The 21309-nt window shown below is 41.2% G+C and overlaps 1 protein-coding gene across 1 annotated transcript in view; it reads left to right on the top strand.

Annotated features, from left to right (window-relative positions):
* LOC140729837 (mucin-6-like) overlaps positions 1-21309 on the top strand; it is a 432642-nt gene that overhangs the window by 390426 nt on the left and 20907 nt on the right. The window contains exons 29-30 of the mRNA XM_073050050.1: positions 4553-4582; positions 19279-19308. Of these exons, the coding sequence (XP_072906151.1) occupies positions 4553-4582; positions 19279-19308 (60 nt within the window). The remainder of the gene's footprint in view (positions 1-4552; positions 4583-19278; positions 19309-21309) is intronic.

The raw sequence follows: 21309 nt of genomic DNA, 5'->3' as shown, positions 1-21309 counted from the left end.
TTTAAACAATGGAACAACATAAGCAATACGCCAATCCTCCGGCACCATCCCCATTCCTAGTGACATTTGAAATATTTCTGTCAGAGCCCCTGCTATTTTCCTTCAAGGTCCTAGGGAAAATCCTGTCAGGATCCAGAGATTTATCCACTTTTATATTCCTTAGAAGCGCCAGTACTTCCTCCTCTTTAATCATCATAGTTTCCATAACTTCCCTACTTGCTTCCCTTACCTTACACAATTCAATTCCCTTCTCCTTAGTGAATACCGAAAAAAAGAAATTGTTCAAAATCTCCCCCATCTCTTTTGGCTCCACACATAGCTGTCCACTCTGATTCTCTAAAGGATCAATTTTATCCCTCACTATCCTTTTGCAATTAATATAACTGTAGAAACCCTTTGGATTTATTTTCATCTTACTTGCCAAAGCAACCTCGTTTCTCCTTTTAGCTTTTCTAATTTATTTCTTAAGATTCTTTTTACATTCTTTATATTCCACGAGCACCTCATTTATTCCATGCTGCCTATATTTATTGTAGATCTCTCTCTTTTTCTGAACCAAGTTTCCAATATCCCTTGAAGATCATGGCTCTATCAAACTTTTAACCTTTCTTTTCAACCTAACAGGAACATAAAAATTCTGTACCCTCAAAATTTCAACTTTAAATGACCTCCATTTCTCTATTACATCCTTCCCATAAAACATATTGTCCCAATCCACTCCTTCTAAATCCTTTCGCATCTCCTCAAAGTTAGCCTTTCTCCAATCAAAAATCTCAACCCTGGGTCCAGTCCTATCCTTCTCCATAATTATATTGAAACTAAAGGTATTGTGATCACTGGACCGGAAGTGCTCCCCAACACATACTTCCGTCACCTGACCTATCTCATTCCCTAACAGGAGATCCAACACTGCCCCTTCTCTAGTTGGTACCACTATGTATTGCTACAAAAAACTATCCTGCACACAATTTACAAACTCCAAACTATCCAGCCCTTTTACAGTATGGACTTCCCAGTCTATGTGTGGAAAATTAAAATCTCCCACAATCATAACCTTGTGCTAACTACAAATATCTGCTATCTCCTTACAAATTTGCTCCTCTAATTCTCATTCCCCATTAGGTGGTCTATAATACACCCCTGTAAGTGTTACTACAGCTCTCCCATTCCTCAATTCCACCCAAATAGTCTCTCTAGATGAGCCCTCTAATCTATCCTGCCAGAGCACCGCTGTAATATTTTCTCTGACAAGAAATGCAACACCTGCCCCTCTTGTCCCTCCCATTCTATCACACCTGAAGCAACGAAATCCAGGAACATTTAGTTGCCACTCACACCCCTCCTGCAACCATGTTTCACTAATAGCTACAACATCATATTTCCAGATATCAATCCATGCTCTAAGCTCATCAACCTTTCTTACAATGCTCCTAGCATTAAGATAAATGCATTTAAGAAATTCTCCACCTCTCCCTCTCTGTTTATCTCTAACAGTACAAAGAACTTTACAGTCTTCTTTTTCTTCCTTCTCCCATACATCTGTTCCTACACTCTGGTTCCCTTCTCCCCTCATATCTAGTTTAAATCCACTGGAGCCTCTCTAGCAAACCTACCTCCAAGTATATTTGCCCCCTCCAGTTCAGATGTAAACCGTCCCAACGGAACAGGTCCCATCTTCCCTGGAAAACTGCCCAATTATCTATAAATCTGAAGCCCTCTCTTCTGCACCATGTCTTCAGCCACATGTTGATCTGCACTACTTACTATTTCTAAACCCACCTGCACGTGTCACTGGTAGCAATCCTGAGATTGCTATCCTAGAGGTCCTGTCCTTTAACTTGGCGCCTAACTCCCTAAAATCACCTTTCAGGACCTCCTCACTCTTCCTACCCTCGTCATTGGTCCCTACATGGACCACGACATCCGGTTGCTCACCCTCCCTCTTGAGAATACTGAGAATTCGATCAGAGATATCGCGGACCCTGACACCAGGGAGGCAACAGACCATCCGGGATTCTCAATCTCTTCCACAGAACCTCCTATCTGCCCCCCTAACTATCGAGTCTCCTATCACTACTGCTCTCTTTTCCCTCCTTCCCTTCTGAGCTGAGGGTCCAGTCTCAGTGCCAGAGATGCAACCACTTCAACTTGTCCCTGGTAGGTTGTCCCCACCAACAGTATCCAAAACTGTATACTTATTGTTGATGGGAACGGCCACAGGGGTGCTCTGCTCATTCTGTCTAATCCCCTTCCCTCTCCTGACAGTCACCCAGCTACCTGTCTCCTGACTCTTAGGGGTGACTATCTCCCTGTAACTGCTGTCTGTTTCTGCCTCTGCCTCCTGAATGATCCAAAGTTCATCCAGCTCCAGCTCCCTAACTCTGTTTGTCAGGAGTTGCAGCTGGATGCACCTTTTGCAGGTGTAGTCATCAGGGACAATTGTGCTCGCCCTGACTTCCCACATCCTGCAAATGGAGCATTCAACTCCCCTAACTGCTGCCTCCATTACCTACTCCTAAGGTAGTTAAATTAATTAAAGGAGCATACCCGGCCTTACCTCACTTGGAATGAAGCTTGTCCTCAGCCTCTGCTCGCTTTTTAAATTCTCCCACTGCCTCATGGGCTGACTTTCACGCGCTTGCGCAGTCGTGCCCCGTTCAAACCTTGCCTCTGCCTGTTCGCGCCAAAGCCATCCCACTCTGCCTCAGTCCACTCTGATGATGGTGTTGTATATGGTGGCCTTTTTTTAAAACCTTTGGCACGCTACATCATGCGCCTGCGCAGTCTAGCCTCTTTTCCCCGATCAGTTAAAAAAACGGCTTCTCTCTGAGATGCCTTTACTTTCTTTAGGTGGGGGAGTCTAAGACCAGAGAACACAGCTTAAAAATAGAGGGACATCCATTTAGAAAAGAGTTGAGGAGGAATTTCTTTAGCCAAAGGGTTGTGAATCTGTGGAATTTGTTGCCAAAAGTATCTGTGGAGACCAGGTCACTGGGTGCTTTAAAGGCAGAATTTGAAAGGTTCTTGATTAGTTAAGGCCTGAAAGGTTATGGGGAGTGACAGGAAAATGGGGTTGAGAGATAAATGATCAGCCATAATGAAAGTTGGATTAGACTCAGTGGGCTGAATAGCCTAATTCTGCTTCTGTGTCTTATGGTCTTATACTCTATGGAGTTTGTCCTTGTTTCACCCCTTCAGTTCACCTCATACTCCATCCATTCCAGAGATGGCACTGGAAGCTGTTGATCCATTACTTACACTTCCATCCCAATTCCCTGTTCAACAACAATGGAATTACTCTGCATCCTGATTAACTAAACTGACAAATCTTTACTTACAATAATAAAAGTACCAACAACAACTTTGCTGCTTCAGAAAAAATAGAGAAGGAGGTAAAAAGGGTGGGTGGTGCAGTCGTACTGTTAATCAGGGACAATATCACAATGGGAATCCAGGTCCACAGCTCCCTGAAAGTAGTTACAGGGGTTGATAAGGTATACTTTATATCCTTCAAGGAATTCAGTTCAGGGGTCGGGATGTTACTCTGCAACTTTATAAAACTCGAGTTAGAATGTATTTGGAGATTGCATTCCGATCTGGTTGCACCATTACAGGAATGGTATTCAAGCATTGGAGAAAGTGCGGAAGAGGTTACCAGAGTGCTGACTTTGATTAGGAAGCTTAAGGTAAAGGAGCCATAGGAGGCGGTGATCAGCAGTTTGAGAGAGAGATGCTAAAATAAGATCAATCAATATTTCAGTGGGGTAAAGGGAACTACAAAGACATGAGCGAGGAGATGCCCAAAGCTGATTGGAAGGGGGCACTGGCAGGGATGACAGCAAAACAGCAATGGCTGGAGTTTCTGGGAACAGGATAAATTCATCCCAAAGAAGTATTCTAAAGGAAGGATTAGGCAACTGTGACTGACAAGGGATATCAAAGTCAGCATTAAAAGCAGAGGGCATATAATATAAAATTAGTGGGAAACTAGAGGATTGAGAAGATTTAAATACCAAAAGAAGACAACAAATAAAATAATAAGGAGATAAAAGGTGAAATATGAAGGTAAGCTAGCCAATAGTTTAAAAGAGAATGCCAAAAGATTTTTCAGTTATGTGAAGAGTGAGGAGAGAGTGGATATTGGACTGTTGGAAAATGATGTCAGAGAGGGAGTAATGGGGACAAAGAAATTACATATAAACCCAATAAGTATGTTGCATTAGTCTTCATTGTGGAAAGCACTAGCAATGTGTCAGAAATTCGAGAGTGTCAGGAGGCAGAAGTGAGCACAGTTGCTATTACTTAGAAGAAGAGCTTGGGAAGTTGAAAGATCAGAAGGTAGATAAGTCACCTGGACCAGATGGACAACACCCCAGGGTCTGAAAGAGATAGATGAAATGATTGTGGAGACAATAGTAGTGATCTTTCAGGAATCACTAGATTCTGGAATGGTTCTGGTGGTCTGGAAAATTGCATCAGTCCACATTATCGATGTCCATCAATGATGGACCTGTTGTGACATTGATTATCATTTCAATGTTCTGTTTTTCAGGGTCGACATCAACTGCAACTTCAACAACAGGTATAAATTCTATCATCCAATCTCATATCAACAATGCATGATGAAACATTAAAACCTAATATTTCCTGTGGTAAATTTGTTGATGAATTTAAGGTTAAACATTAACAACACTCAAGGAAAGTGAATTCTATGTTCCTATTTCCTTCAGTGAGGTCCTTGGTGAGAACTTTACATCAGTATTCATCAAGGAGAAGAACATGGAAGATAGGGAGATCAGTGCTGATATGCTTGGGCAATTGGGTAAAAGAAGTAGTGTGGGTTATAGTCTTAACCTATTCAGACTTTCCTTATAAATCAGGTCCTTCAGACCCGGAAAAATCCTTGTAAATTTCCTCTGTACTCTTTCAACCTTATTTACATCTTTCCTGTAGGTAGGTGACCAAATCTCACCAACCTCACCAACAACTTCAACATAACATCCCATCTTTTGTACTCAATATTTTGATTTATGAGGCCAATGTGCCAAAAGCTTTCTTTATGACCCCATCTACCCTGTGGTTCCAGTTTCAGTGAATTATGTACCTGTATTCCCAGGATCTCTGTCCTACCATACTCTTCAGTGCTTTACTATTCACTGTGTAAGACCTACCCTGGTTGGTCCTACCAAAGTGCAAAACCTCACACATTAAATTCCATCTGCCATCTTTCAGCCCAATTTTCCAGCAGGTCCAGATGACGCTGCAAACTCTGGTAGTCTACTTCACTGTCCACTACACTCCCAATGTTGGTGTCACTCGCAAATTCCCTGATCCAGTTAACCACATTATCATCCAGATCAGTGATATAGATAACAAACAACAATGGACCCAGTACTGATCCCTGCAGCACTCCACAGGCCTCCAGTCAGAGAGCCAAACATCTACTACCACTCTCTGGTTTTTCCTACAAAGCTACCTCATCCTGAATGCCATGTAACTGAACCTTCTTGACCAACCTCCCATGTGGGATAATGTCAAATATCTTGCTAATGTCTATGTAGACAATTTCCATGCCCTTGCCTTCATCCACTTTCCTGGTATCTTCTTCAAAAAACTCTATAAGATTGGTTAGCCATGACCTACCACACACATTATCCCTAACCAGTCCTTGTCTATCCATATACTCATATATCTGGTCCCTCAGAATACCTTCCATTAAATAACCTGAAAATTACAGGAAGGCTTTTCAGGAGTTGAGGTGAGGAACACATATGATTGCCAATGTTTGTTTACAGATTGGAATTTATTTTGTAAGCAGCAACTAATGCAAGATCAATGTTGTTTTCATGGACCTCATACAGCGTAGAAACATGGACTTTCACCCTCCAGGTCCATGCCAAGTCCCTATCTATACTCATCCCATATTACAATACTTTTCCCCTAGCTTTCGATGCATATAACCCCCTTCTTTTTTTGTAATTTATTTTTTATTTAAGTTCATCATCAAACAAACATTTCCATAAGATGTATTTCAGATACTATACATATATATCATATAGCCATATATGCCACAAATCTCCACTTAATATTTATCTGAGGTATACACTTATAGAAAAGAGAGGAAAGAAAGAACAAGCAAAAGGAGAAAACTATGTACAAGTAGGGAGTGATCTTTTTATATAACATATTCATTGATTTGTGAAAATAAAATCAGACCTATAAGGTATTATTTATGTAACACTTACGTGACAGGCTGGTATATGTCTAGGGGAAAATTCCAGCCACTCGCCAACCCTGCCTCCTGTATACGCAGGTGCTGTGGAAAGCAAGTTAACGCCACATCGCACACACAATATCGAGCTCACACCAGATACAGTTATAGAATACACTTTAAGGATTTTACTAGAGCTAAGTGATTACTAATGATACAGTATATATGAAGGAAAAGAAAACAAAGAAAAAGGCGCCAAAACTTATCAGAGTTCAGTCAACTTAGTGCACATCGTTGGAGCTCAACCATTGAACTCTATAAGATTGACCTCGCACCTGGGACCACCCGAAGTGGTCAACCGAGCAGTGCGGCACACTCTTCTTCGGCATCTTCTTCCCGACTCTCGAAAAGACTGCGAAGTCCCAGCTCCCAGACCCACAAGAAAAAAATAACATCCAACCCCATTGGTTAACAAATGAATACAATCCCCATTATCAGCAATTCTAAACCTAAACAGTCTGCGAGAAGCTTCAAGAATGCTCTGCAAGACAACACTCTCTCACCAGTTAGCATAACAAAGAAGCAGTTTTACTTTTAACAAAGAAGCCATTTTGATTTACATATGCAGTACATGTAATTAAACCATTTTTCCCAGTATAAATCAAATTGTTCCAACTTATGATTAACAGATGCTGTTATCTGATTAACAGATGCTCCATTTTGTAAATGTCCATTGTAATTTCCATCCATGCATTTAAGGTTGGGCTCTCCTGTGATAACCATTTCCTAGTAAGAGTCTTTTTACCAGCCACCAGCAGTATATTAATTAACTATTTATCTCTTTTCAACCATCCTTGACAACCTTCCAGTTGTTGAAAGCAGACTTACCAAATGACTTCTTCACTACTTGTGTGCTCTCACCTGCCTTTGCTCTCTCCACCTGTGATCTCAGTTGCAGGGATCCTTGGACTTATACTTCTGTTCCTCAATACTCCACAGGGCTTGAAGAGAGTTTAACTGTCATCCATTCTTTGGGACATTCCTCTGTTTTCGTGGGTGTTTGTGAAGAACAAGAATTTCAGGATGTATATTGTATACATTTCTCTGACATTAAATGTACGTATTGAACCTATTGAATTTATAGAGCTGGACTATGCAAATCTATACTCACATCATTCTACGGATGTGCAGTAGAGAGTATTCTGACAAGCTGCATCACTGCTTGTTATGGAAATTGCACTGCGACAGACAGGAACACTACAATGGGTAGTTAAAGTTGCCTAATGCATCATTGGCACCAGCGTACCCACTGTTAAGGGCATATATAGAGAAAAATGCTGGAAAAGAGCCAGTAACATCATGAAGGATCCCACCCTGCTCGTGGTTGCAGGAGGCAGGAAACTGGGTGACTGTCAGGAGAAGGAAGGGAAATGGACAGCCAGTGCAGAGTACCCTTGTGACCGTTACCCTCAATAATAAGTGTACAACTTCAGGTACTGTTGAGGGAGATGACCTACCACAGGGGAACAGCAGTGGCTGGGTATCTGGCAATGAGTCTGGTGCTGTGGCTCAGAAGAGAAGGGAAGTGAAGAGGACTGGAGTAGTGATAGGGCACACCATAGTGAGAGGAGTAGAGATGAGATTCTGTAGACGTGGAAGAGACACCCAGAGAGTATGTGGCCTCCCTGGTGCTAGGATCAGGGACATTTCAGATTGGATCCATGACATTTTAAAGGAGGAGGGGGGGCAGCCAGAAGCCTTGGTACATATTGGAAGGGGACAGTAGCAGGAATGACAACAGACCAGCAATGGAAAGAAATGTCGTCCACTTGTAAGTGTAAAAATGGAGTGGTAGTGGCAGGAGAATTAATTGTGGTATCTTTTCTGCTGCTCGAGGAACTGTTTTCTAGCATGTCATGCACCTTTCAAACATTTGTCAAGGTTGTGCCCTGAGCTACCATTGGGAGAATCTGTTGTTACATATCCCGTGGGTATCTTGTGACTGTCACATAACCATGATGTAATTGAGTCTTTGCTGAGTATGATGTAATGGTCTTGTGATGGTGAAGTGATGTAATTTTCCCGCCAGTGAGAGGTCATGTGATGGCCTGTTTCAACAGGGATAAAAGGGGAATGCCTTGCTGTGGCACAAGTCAGTTCGTGGTTTAATTTGTCAGTGACTCCGTTATGCTGCATATTCGTCTCATGACGCAGTTTTGTTTTAAAGTGGAGTTTTACTTTCCGCCTTAAGTCTCAAAGGTTATTGCCAGTAGTTTCGCTACAATACTGCCAGTTTAGTCCAGTCAGAGAGTGAAGATTTATAGAAGTACAGAAAACCCGAAGATTCAAGTAAACTTGGTGTCGCCATCGGTAATATAGGATCGACCTTATTGAATCCTCATTCAGAAGGAATTAGAAACCTGCATCTGAGATAGTCCCTGCTAAAAGAGCAGAAAGGGCTGGAGCAGGGGTATTCGCCAAGAGGAAAGGTCAGTGCCTTTAAGCCGTTTTTATTTCCTTCATCATAAATCCTTCGGGCAAGGCATATTTCGCCTGAGATCAGCAGTAACGTCACGTCATCAAGGAATTTGTTACTTCAGGAAAGTCTCTCCTGATTGACTGTGTAAATCATTTGGACTTTTGCATTTATCGCTTTAAGAACTGTTCGAGTTGACGTATAGCAGTTAACTTCCAGTTAAGGTAGTCGTTTGTTTACTTTTGTTTTTTTATTGAGCAGAGTTTAATAAATGTTTTATTTGTTTGTTAAAATAAACCTGTCTCAATTCTATATTCATTGTTGCCGTATCATAACAATTGGGGGCTCATCTGGGATCTGACTCCTTCTTGAGTTTAAATGCTTGTTTAATTATTGATCAGTGTTTTAGAAAAGGGAATACCTGATTCTTTCGTTTGATTGGTTTGTGAGTAATATTCGGCAACAATGAATATTGACAAATTTCTGACATTGCCAGACCCGGAGTTATTAGCGAAGGCAAAAAAGAGTGTTGTGCCTGAGATTGCTAGCAGATTGGACCTTAAAGGTATTTTGAAGACTACAACAAAGCCTGTAATTCAGAGAAAAATCACATCACACTATATAGGTTCGGGTGTATTTGATGAAGCGGTTTTAGTTATGTTTCCAATAAGTAATCTAGAGATGCAGTTACAAATCGAACAAATAAAGTTAGAACAAAGTAAAGCGGACTTGAAGCGATGTATTTTCGAAGCTGAAAATAAAAAGAGGGAATTTGAATTTGCGGTGGTGGAATTAAGGTCCGGTGATCAGTCTTCTGGTTCTAGAAAAACATTTGTTGTTAGTCAGGAAATTAAATTGGTTCCTCCATTTAATGAAATAGAGGTAGAGAAATATCTTCAACATTTTGGAACTGTTGCTCTGAATTCAGAGTGGCCGAAAGAGAAATGACTAGTGTTGTTACAGAGTGTAATTAAAGGCAAAGCACAACAAGTTTATACAGCTTTAACTACTGAGCAAGCGCTTGATTATGATATTGTGAAGCAGCATATATTAGAGGCGTATGAGTAGTTCTGGAAGCATATAGAGAAAGATTCAGAAATTTGAAGAAATCTGTGGAAAACACTTATGTAGAATTTGCTTACAATAAAGCAGTGTGTTTTGAGAGATGGGTTTCCTCTAAAAATGTAAATAGGGACTATAATAAATTGAAAGAGTTGATTTTAATGGAGGAATTTAAAAGGAGCATCCCTGTTGAAGTAAGGACATACTTAAATGAGAGAGACATTGCTACATTGCAGGAGTCTGCTAAATTAACTGACGAGTATGCTTTAATCCACAAGAATAAATTTCCTCAGGGCAGAACTTTTAAAAGGAAAAATAGCACAGAGAGTCAAAGTAAACCAGAAATTAAATCAGAAGTTAGTGAGAAAGGCAAGGATGGAGGAAAACATGTGAAGGAAAGACAGTTTGGTCCCATTTGTAATTATTGTAAGAAACCTGGTCACGTAATAGCTGTTTCAGATTTGAAAAGAAGGAGAAGGAAGCAGTCCCAGATGCTTATGTGCAACATACTGAAACACCTGTAAATCCACAAGGTTTGATTAACACAAATGAAGCTTTTTTAGAGTCTGGTCAAGTTAAGAAGGGATATGATCATTTTATAACTGAAGGATTTGTATCCTTGAAAGAGGGATCCACTCCGGTGCCAATAAGAATCCTTAGAGATACTGGAGCTTCTCAATCACTGATTTTAGCCAGTATGTTAAAGTTTAATGATGAGTCTGACACTGGTGAGGTAAACTATATATGAGGTGTTGGGAGTGCCCTCTTGCCTGTACATTTGCATAGAGTAAATTTAAGGTCAGTGTTAGTTACAGGACTTGTTAAAGTAGGACTACAACCCAGCTTACCCGTGAATGATATTTCTTTATTGTTAGGCAATGACTTGGCAAATGGACAAGTTTTTCCTGAAGTGCATTTGACAAAGTCAGAGGAACCACAGATGGGTTCTAACACAGATTCCTCCTGTGTTGTAACTCGAGCTGTGGCTAAAAAGCTTGATGTGCAGAATGAGGTTGTTGCCCATGACTGTTCAACTCAGGATTCAAATTTTGAGGATGTGTCAGAAACTTTCTTACCTTCATTGTTTGGACAAGATTCTTGGAGTAAGTCTGACCCCAAAGATTTGTCTCTGTCTTGGAAGGAGATGATAGCAGAGCAGAGTAGGGACCCTGAGATTATCAAATTAAAGGAACAAACTCTTCTGGATAGTGAAATTGATAAGGTGCCAGTAGGATATTATTTTGAGAACAGAGTATTGATGAGGAAGTGGAGATTGCCTACAATTCCTGCAGGTGATGAATGGAAGGTTGTTCACCAGGTAGTTGTTCCTAAAGTTTATTAAAATCAGATTTTAACTTTAGCCCATAGTGTGCCCTTGGGTGGACATCAAAGGGTGAGGAAATCTCTGGACAAGGTTTAGAATAGAATAGAATAGCATAGTACAACACATTACAAGCCCTTCGGCCCACAATGTTGTGCCGACCCTCTAACCCTGCCTCCCATATAACCCCTCACCTTAAATTCCTCCATATACCTTAGTCTCTAGTGTATCTGCCTGCACCACTGACCCAGGCAGTGCATTCCACGCACCAACCACTCTCTGTGTGAAAAACCTTCTTCTAATATCCCCCTTGAACTTCCCTCCCCTTACCTTAAAGCCATGTCCTCTTGTACTGAGCAGTGATGCCCTGGGGAAGAGGCGCTGGCTGTCCACTCTATCTATTCCTCTTAATATCTTGTACACCTCTATCATGTCTCCTCTGATCCTCCTTCTCTCCAAAGAGTAAAGCCCTAGCCCCAATAATCTCTGATCATAATCCATACTCTCTAAACCAGGCAACATCCTGGTAAATCTCCTCTGTACCCTTTCCAATGCTTCCACATCCTTCCAATAGTGAGGTGACCAGAACTGGACACAGTACTCCAAGTGTGGCCTAGCCAGTGTTTTATAGAGCTGCATCATTACATCGCGTCTCTTAAACTCTATCCCTCAACTTACGAAAGTTAACACCCCATAAACTTTCTTAACTACCCTATCTACCTGTGAGACAACTTTCAGGAATCTGTGGACATGTACCCCCAGAACCCTCTGCTCCACCACACTACCGAGTATCCTGCCATTTACTTTGTACCCTGCCTTGGAGTTTGTCCTTCCAAAGTGTACCACCTCACACTTCTCCGGGTTGAACTCCATCTGCCACTTCTCAGCCCACTTCTGCATCCTATCAATGTCTCTCTGCAATCTTCGACAATCCTCTACACTATCTACAACACCACCAACCCTTGTGTCGTCTGCAAACTTGCCAACCCACCCTTCTACCCCACATCCAGATTGTTAATAAAAATCATGAAATGTAGAGGTCCTAGAACAGATCCTTGTGGGACACCACTAGTCACAACCCTCCAATCTGAATGTACTCCCTCCACCACAACCCTCTGCCTTCTGCAAACAAGCCAATTCTGAATCCACCTGGCCAAACTTCCCTGGATCCCATGCCTTCTGATTTTCTGAATAAGCCTACCATGTGGAACCTTGTCAAATGCCTTACTAAAATCCATGTAGATCACATCCACTGCACTACCCTCATCTATATGCCTGGTCACCTCCTCAAAGAACTCTGTCAGGCTTGTTAGACACAATCTGCCCTTCACAAAGCCATGATGACTGTCCTTGATCAGACCATGATTCTCTAAATGTCCGTAGATCCTATCTCTAAGAATCTTTTCCAACAGCTTTCCCACCACAGACATAAGGCTCACTGGTCTATAATTACCCGGACTATCCCTGCTAACTTTTTTGAACAAGGGGACAACATTCGCCTCCCTCCAATCCTCCAGTACCATTCCCGTGGACAACGAGGACATAAAGATCCTAGCCAGAGGCTCAGCAATCTCTTCCCTCGCCTCGTGGAGCAGCCTGGAGAATATTCCGTCAGGCCCCGGGGACTTATACGTCCTAATGTATTTTAACAACTCCAACACCTCCTCTCCCTTAATCTCAACATGCTCCAGAACATCGACCTCACTCATATTGTCCTCACCGTCATCAAGTTCCCTCTCATTGGTGAATGCCGAAGAGAAGTATTCATTGAGGACCTCGCTCACTTCCACAGCCTCCAGGCACATCTTCCCACTTTTATCTCTAATTGGTCCTACCTTCACTCCTGTCATCCTTTTGTTCTTCACATAATTGAAGAATGCCTTGGGGTTTTCCTTTACCCTACTCGCCAAGGCCTTCTCATGCCCCCTTCTTGCTCTTCACAGCCCCTTCTTAAGCTCCTTTCTTGCTACCTTATATTCCTCAATAGACCCATTTGATCCTTGCTTCCTAAACCTCATGTATGCTGCCTTCTTCCACCTGACTAGATTTTCCACCTCACTTGTCACCCATGGTTCCTTCACCCTACCATTCTTTATCTTCCTCTCCGGGACAAATTTATCCCTAACATCCTGCAAGAGATCCTTAAACATCGACCACATGTCCATAGCACATTTCCCTGCAAAAACATCATCCCAATTCACACCCGCAAGTTCTAGCCTTATAGCCTCATAATTTGCCCTTCCCCAATTAAAAAATTTCCTGACCTCTCTGTTTCTATCCTTTTCCATGATAATGCTAAAGGCCAGGGAGCGGTGATCACTGTCCCCCAGATGCTCACCCACTGACAGATCTGTGATCTGACCTGGTTCATTACCTAATACTAGATCTAGTGTGGCATTCCCCCTAGTTGGCCTGTCAACATACTGTGACAAGAATCCATCCTGGACACACTTAACAAACTCTGCCCCTTCCAAACCCTTGGAACTAATCAGGTGCCAATCAATATTAGGGAAATTAAAGTCACCCATGATAACAACCCTGTTATTTTTGCACCTTTCCAAAATCCGCCTCCCAATCTGCTCCTCGGTATCTCTGCTGCTACCAGGGGGCCTATAGAATACCCCCAGTAGAGTAACTGTTCCTTTCCTGTTCCTGACTTCCACCCATACTGACTAAAAAGAGGATCCTGCTACATCACCCACCCTTTCTGTAGCTGTAATTGTATCCCTGACCAGTAATGCCACCCCTCCTCCCCTTTTTCCCCCTCTCTATCCCTTTTAAAGCACTGAAATCCAGGAATATTGAGAATCCATTCCTGCCCTTTTAAAACATTTAACATGTTTTTAAACACTTTTACTGGCCTGGTTTGAGAAAAGATGTGGCGACATTTTGCAGAATGTTTCATACATGCCAAATTGTGGGTAAACCTAATCAAGTTACTCCAGTGACCCTACTGCAACCTATTCCCGCATTCGGTGAACTGTTTTCCGAAATTATTATAGATTGTGTAGGTCCATTACCAAAAACAAAAACTGGCTATCAATACTTGTTGACTATCATGTGCACTGCATCTAGGTTTCCAGAGGCAGTACCACTTGGGAATATAATGACTAAAACTGTAACAACGGCTCTTATAAAATTCTTTTCTTTTTTTGGGTTGCCTAAGGAAATACAATCTGATAAATCTAGTAATTTTATGTCTGGATTGTCTCAACAGATAGTTTATAAATTGGGAGCTGAGCAGATTACCTCGTCTGCATACCATCCAGAATTGCAAGGAGCCTTGGAGAGGTTTCATTCTACCCTCAAGACTATGATTAGGATGTATTGTGTGGAAAATGAAAACAATTAGAATGAGGGTATACACTTGCTTCAATTTGCAGTAAGGGAGTCAGTACAGGAATCATTAGGTTTTAGTCCATTTTAACTTGTATTTGGGCATAGAGTTAGAGGACCTTTGGCCTTATTAAAAAAACAATGGATTAATAAAGAGGCACACACTAATTTGTTGGACTATGTTTTAAAATTTAAGGACAGATTACATAAAGCTTACAAAAAAGCTGGACGAATGTGATAAGGACTCCAGATCGAAGAAAGCCAAAACAATATTGCAATATAAATATGATAAAACCATATTGTGAGAAACAGTCTGCAACTATGACTGTTGTGGTCAATAATATTGAGTCTGATCTCACTAGGAATATAATGGATGATTCATCTGAAACTCAATCTAAATAACCATATAACCATATAACAACTACAGCACAGAAACAGGCCATCTTGGCCCTTCTAGTCTGTGCAGAACTCATTGGCCCGCACTCAGCCCATAACCCTCCATGCCTTTCCTGTCCATATACCTATCCAATTTTACTTTAAATGACAATACTGAACCTGCCTCTACCACTTCTACTGGAAGCTCGATCCACACAGCTACCACTTTCTGAGTAAAGAAGTTCCCCCTCGTGTTACCCTTAAACTTTTGCCCACTAACTCTCAACTCATGTCCTCTCGTTTGAATCTCCCCTCATCTCAATGGAAAAAGCCTATCCACGTCAACTCTTTCTATCCCCCTCATAATTTTAAATACCTCTATCAAGTCCCCCCTCAACCTTCTACGCTCCAAAGAATAAAGACCTAATTTGTTCAAACTTTCCCTGAAACCCAGGTAACATTCTAGTAAATCTTCTCTGTACTATCTCTATTTTGTTGACATCTTTCCTATAATTCAATGACCAGAACTGTATACAATACTCCAAATTCGGCCTTACCAATGCCTTGTACAATTTTAACATTACATCCCAACTCCTGTACTCAATGCTCTGAATTATAAAGGCCAACATACCAAAAGCTTTTTACACCATCCTATCCACATGAGATTCCACCTTCAGGGAACTATGCACCACTATTCCTAGATCACTCTGTTCTACTGCATTCTCAATGCCCTACCATTTACCATGTATGTCCTATTTTGATTATTCCTACCAAAATGTAGCACCTCACACTTATCAGCATTAAACTCCATCTGCCATCTTTCAGCCCACTCTTCTAATTGGCCTAAATCTCTCTGCAAACTTTGAAAACCTACTTCATTATCCACAACGCCACCTACCGTAGTATCATCTGCATACTTACTAATCCAATTTACCACCCCATCATCCAGATGCATATGACAAACAACATTGGACCCAGTACAGATCCCTGAGGCATACCACTAGTCACCAGCCTCCAACCTGACAAAAATTTATCCACCACTACTCTCTGGCATCTCCCATCCAGCCACTGTTGAATCCATTTTACTACTTCGATATTAATACCTAACGATTGAATCTTCCTAACTAACCTTCCATGCAGAACCTTGTCAAAGGCCTTACTGAAGTCCATATAGACAACATCCACTGCTTTACCCTCATCAACTTTCCTCGTAACCTCTTCAAAAAATTCAATAAGATTTGTCAAACATGACCTTCCATGCACAAATCCATGTTGACTGTTCCTAATCAGACCTTGTCTATCCAGATAATTATATATACCATCTCTAAGAATATTTCCCATTAATTTACCCACCACTGACGTCAAACTGACAGGCCTATAATTGCTAGGTTTACTCTTAGAACCCTTTCTCAGGATGGTGGTGTAGGCTCGAAGGGCCGAATGGTCTACTTCTGCACCTATTGTCTATTGTTTATAAACAATGGAACCGCATGTGCAATACGCCAATCCTCCAGCACCATCCCCGTTTCTAATGACATTTGAAATATTTCTGTCAGAGCCCCTGCTATTTCTACACTAACTTTCCTCAAGGTCCTATGGAATATCCTGTAGGATCTGGAGATTTATCCACTTTTATATTCCTTAAAAGCACCAGTACTTCCTCAGGAACATAAAGATTCTGTACCCTCAAAATTTCACCTTTAAACGTCCTCCATTTCTCTGTTACATCCTTCCCATAAAACAAATTGTCCCAATCCACTTCTTCTAAATCCTTTCGCATCTCCTCAAAGTTAGCCTTTCTCCAATCAAAAATCTCAACCCTGGGTCCAGTCCTATCCTTCTCCATAATTATATTGAAACTAATGGCATTGTGATCACTAGACCCGATGTGCTCCCCAACACATACCTCCGTCACCTGACCTATTTCATTCCCTAACAGAAGATCCAACACTGCCCCTTCTCTAGTCGGCACCTCTATGTATTGCTGCAAAAAATTATCCTGCACACAATTTACAAACTCCAAACGATCCAGCCATTTTACAATATGGGACTCCCAGTCTATGTGTGGAAAATTAAAATCTCCCACAATCACAACCCTGTGCTTACTACAAATATCTGCTATCTTCTTGCAAATTTGCTCCTCCAATTCTCGTTCCCCATTAGGTGGTCTATAATATACCCCTACAAGTGTTACTACACCTTTCCCATTCCTCAATTCCACCCAAATAGTCTCCCTAGATGAGCCCTCTAATCTATCCTGCCAGAGCACCACTGTAATATTTTCTCTGACAAGCAACGCAACACCTGCCCCTCTTGTCCCTCCCGTTCTACCACACCTGAAGCAACGAAATCCAGAAATATTTAGTTGCCAATCACACCCCTCCTGCAACCATGTTTCACTAATAGCTACAACATCATATTTCCAGATATCAATCCATGCTCTAAGCTCATCAACCTTTCTTACAATGCTCCTAGCATTAAGATAAATGCATTTAAGAAATTCTCCACCTCTCCCTCTCTGTTTATCTCTAACAGTACAAAGAACTTTACAGTCTTCTTTTTCTTCCTTCTCCCATACATCTGTTCCTACACTCTGGTTCCCTTCTCCCCTCATATCTAGTTTAAATCCACTGGAGCCTCTCTAGCAAACCTACCTGCAAGAATATTTGTCCCCCTCCAGTTCAGATGTAAACCATCCTGTTAGAACAGGTCCCTTCCTTCCCTGGAAAACTGCCCAGTTATCTATAAATCTGAAGCCCTCCCTCCTACACCATGTCTTCAGCCATGTGTTGATCTGCACTATCTTACTATTTCTAAACCCACCTGCACGTGACACTGGTAGCAATCCTGAGATTGCTATCCTGGAGGTCCTGTCCTTTAACGGCACCTAGCTCCCTAAACTCACCTTTCAACATTGTTTCTGCCAGATTACCAAACTCAACCATCCTGGAAAATGGTGATGAGAAATTAGTTCATTTACAGCCAGAGCAGAAGCAGCAGATGGAGCAATTAATTTTTAAATATAGGGATTTATTTCCAGACGTTCTTAGAAGAACCACAGTAGATTCGCATGATGTAGATGTTGGAGATGCCAAACCCAGAAAGCAACATCCATATAGGATGAACATGGAAAAATGTGAACTTGCTGAGAAAGAAATTAAGTATATGTTAGAGAATAATATTATTAGACTTTTTAACTCGAATTGGAGTTCACCTTGTGTTATGGTGCCTAAGTCAGACAGTAGTATTCGGTTTTGTACTGACTACAGGAAGGTGAATGCTGTAACGAAAACAGATGCGCATCCAATTCCTAGAGTGGATGATTGTGTAGATAAAGTTGGAACAGCAAAGTTCCTTACAAAGATTGATTTATTGAAAGGGTATTGGTGTGTTCCATTGACGGATAGAGGTAGAGAGATTTCTGCATTTGTAACTCCATCTAGGTTATATGAATATAATGTTCTTCCATTTAGGATGAAAAATGCCCCAGGTACTTTCCAGCAGATGATTAACTCTGTGATTCATGGGTTAAAAGATATTGACGATTTAGTTACAGGAAATTATACTTGGGAAGCACTGCGGTGGAGAAATTATTTGAAAGGCTTTCAAAAGCTAACTTAACTATTATCCTAGCTGAAAGTGAATTTGATCAGGCCACTGTGACTTACCTTAGTTATGTTGTAGGCCCGGGACTGGTTAAGGAAAATGGTTAAGGAAATAAATCAAGCTCCAATTTAGCATAAGGCTTGATGTTACAGGAGTATAATATTTTGATAACTCATATTAAAGGCAAAAATAATGGAGTGATATTTTAACATTTGTAACACTCCTACTCTATAGTAACTTGTAAGGTGCTGTATGATAATACTGTGTATATTGTGTATGTTGTAAATTTTATACATTTGTTGTTTTGTAAATAGTTAATTGTTAAAATTTTGCTCTTCACAGATCAAAAATTTTTTTGGAGGGAGGTGTTACATACCCCGTGGGTATCTTGTGACTGTTACATGACCATGGTGTAATTGAGTCTTTGCTGAGCATGATGTAATGGTCATGTGATGGTGGAGTGATGTAATTTTCCCGCCAGTGAGAGGTCATGTGATGGCCTGTTTCAACAGGTATAAAAGGGGAAAGCCTTGCTGTGACGTAGGTCAGTTCATGGTTTAATTCATCAGTGACTCCGTTATGCTGTGTATTCATCTCATAACGCAGTTTTGTTTTAAAGTGGAGTTTTACTTTCTGCCTTAAGTCTCAAAGGTTATTGCCAGCAGTTTTGCTACAATACTGCCAGTTTAGTTCAGTCGGAGAGTAAAGATTTATAGAAGTACGGAAAACCCGAAGATTCAAGTAAAGTTGGTGTCATCATCGGTAACATAGGATCGACCTTATTGAATCCTCATTCAGAAGGAATTAGAAACCTGCATCTGAGATAATAGTAGAATCAGCATTAACCATTGATGGGCTTGGATTAATTGAACTTACTGCTCTTTGTTCTAGGATCAACGTTGACTCCAACCACAACATCAGGTACAGAGTCCATCATATAATTACAGGATTGTGGACACAGTTAACCATTACAAAATCTACTGCACCAATGTGTACTTGAGCTTTGGTCATCCTGACTGGCATTATCCACTTCATTGACCCCTCCAGCTATTGAGACCCTGCAACTGTAAGGCTACAGCATGAACATTTCTTGCTCCACAAAATGGTTGGATTTTGGGCTTACCTACTTTCAGAAGGAATGAGATCCTTAAGATAATTCCACAGGTTTTGGTGATAGTTTCCTTGTGTTCAGAGAGGTAATATGCCACTCTAACATTTTGAACATTTCGTATTAACAGTTACATCAGATGAATTGCAAGTATTCTCTACTTTGAAAGCACATATAGAACATGCCCTGTAACAGCCTAATGGTAAAGAAGCAGTAAATGATTTTGATTAATATTGTACTGAGTGTTGTGTAGAATGCAAGACCTCTCATTTGAATCATGTCCTCAGAATCATGGTCCGTCTGACAAATGGGGAAGACTACCGTTCAAGTCCAGTGGCCAAGGAGCACAGTAGTGGAATGCCCTGCCTGGCTGTTCCTTCCACCCACATTTGGAAGGAACAGCCAAGTAGGAGATTCAGGATGAATTCCAAAATGGACTTCAGCTTCTCAAGAATATCATAGACTCCACGTTACTGACACAAGTTGCACTTGGTGGCATTGGATGAGCACATTTAAATATGCAACAAATAGCCTTTTGTTTTCAATGACAACTGAAAGAAATTATTCAAAGTCAATTTCAAAGTCATCGAGTTTATTTTATGATCTGCACATTCTCATCTTCCATTGCATCCCTTGGAGCATAAACATTAAAGTATGAATTCAACCACACTGTTGCAGCAATACTCTTCATAAATGGTTCAGCTGAGTTATCAGGCTCTTTGCATTTCTGGGTATCACACCTGTGGAAGCATGCACTTGCCTTGAACACAGAGAAGTGTAGACTTACCAGAGATTGAGAAAGGATCAACAGGCATGAGATATAGAAGGAAAGCGATGAGTACATGAAAGTTGATATGTTATTAGGGAAGCTAACAAAATGGACAGAAAGAAAAAATCTGTAAGGTTTGAGGAGGTTATTCACAGTTTGTCACTGGAAGCATCTATGCTGCAGGAATCACAAACAAATGTGGATATCTTTTACCAAACAGCAATTTATGTACGTGGCACTCAAAAAGCTGGGGGAGCTCAGTGAGTCAAGGTTTCTATTTTTCTCTTTGAGGAAGTTTTCCCTTTTTGTGTTGCTCTATATTCCTTTATCTGCAGTCACTTCTGGAGGCTACTGTATTGGTACAGGTTTACTATTGTCACATGAAAAGCTTGTCTTCCATACAGTTTTACAGATCAAATCATTACATCGTGCATTGAGCTAGAATTAGGTTCAACAATAACAATGCAGAAAAAAGTGTAAAGAATACTGAAAAAGTGCAGTGCAGGTAAATGATAAAGTGCAGCAGGGTAGGATGTGAGGCCAGGAGTCCATCCTGTCATAACAGGCCCATTTAAGAGTCTGATAATAGTGGGAGAGTGGGATCGAAGTTGTCCTTGAGCCTGGTGGTACATGGTTTTAGGCTTTTGTATCTTCTGCCTGATTGGAGACGAGAGAAGAGAATTATCTGGGGAGGGTGGGGTCTTCGTAATTATATTTAAGTCAAGGTTAGATAGATTTTTGCATAGTATGGGGAATTAAGGGTTATGGGGTAAAGGCAAGTAGGTGGAGATGAGTCCATGGCCAGATCAGCTGTGATCTTATTGAATGGCGGAGCAGACTCGACAGGCCAGATGGTCGACTCCTGCTCCTATTGAAGCAGAAGAATAGATAGAGTCCATGGAAGTAGGATGGTGTCTGTGATGCGCAGAGCTGTGTATGCAATTCTCTGGAGTTTCCTGCTGCCACTTGACAAACCAGCTGTGATGCATTCAGATACTGTGCTTTCTTTGCTGCTCTGAGACAAAACCGGTGCCAAGCTGTATGG

This window comes from Hemitrygon akajei, chromosome 6 (assembly GCF_048418815.1).
Source record: "Hemitrygon akajei chromosome 6, sHemAka1.3, whole genome shotgun sequence".
Lineage (NCBI taxonomy): Eukaryota > Metazoa > Chordata > Chondrichthyes > Myliobatiformes > Dasyatidae > Hemitrygon > Hemitrygon akajei.
This window is presented reverse-complemented; position numbering and strand designations above follow the sequence as displayed.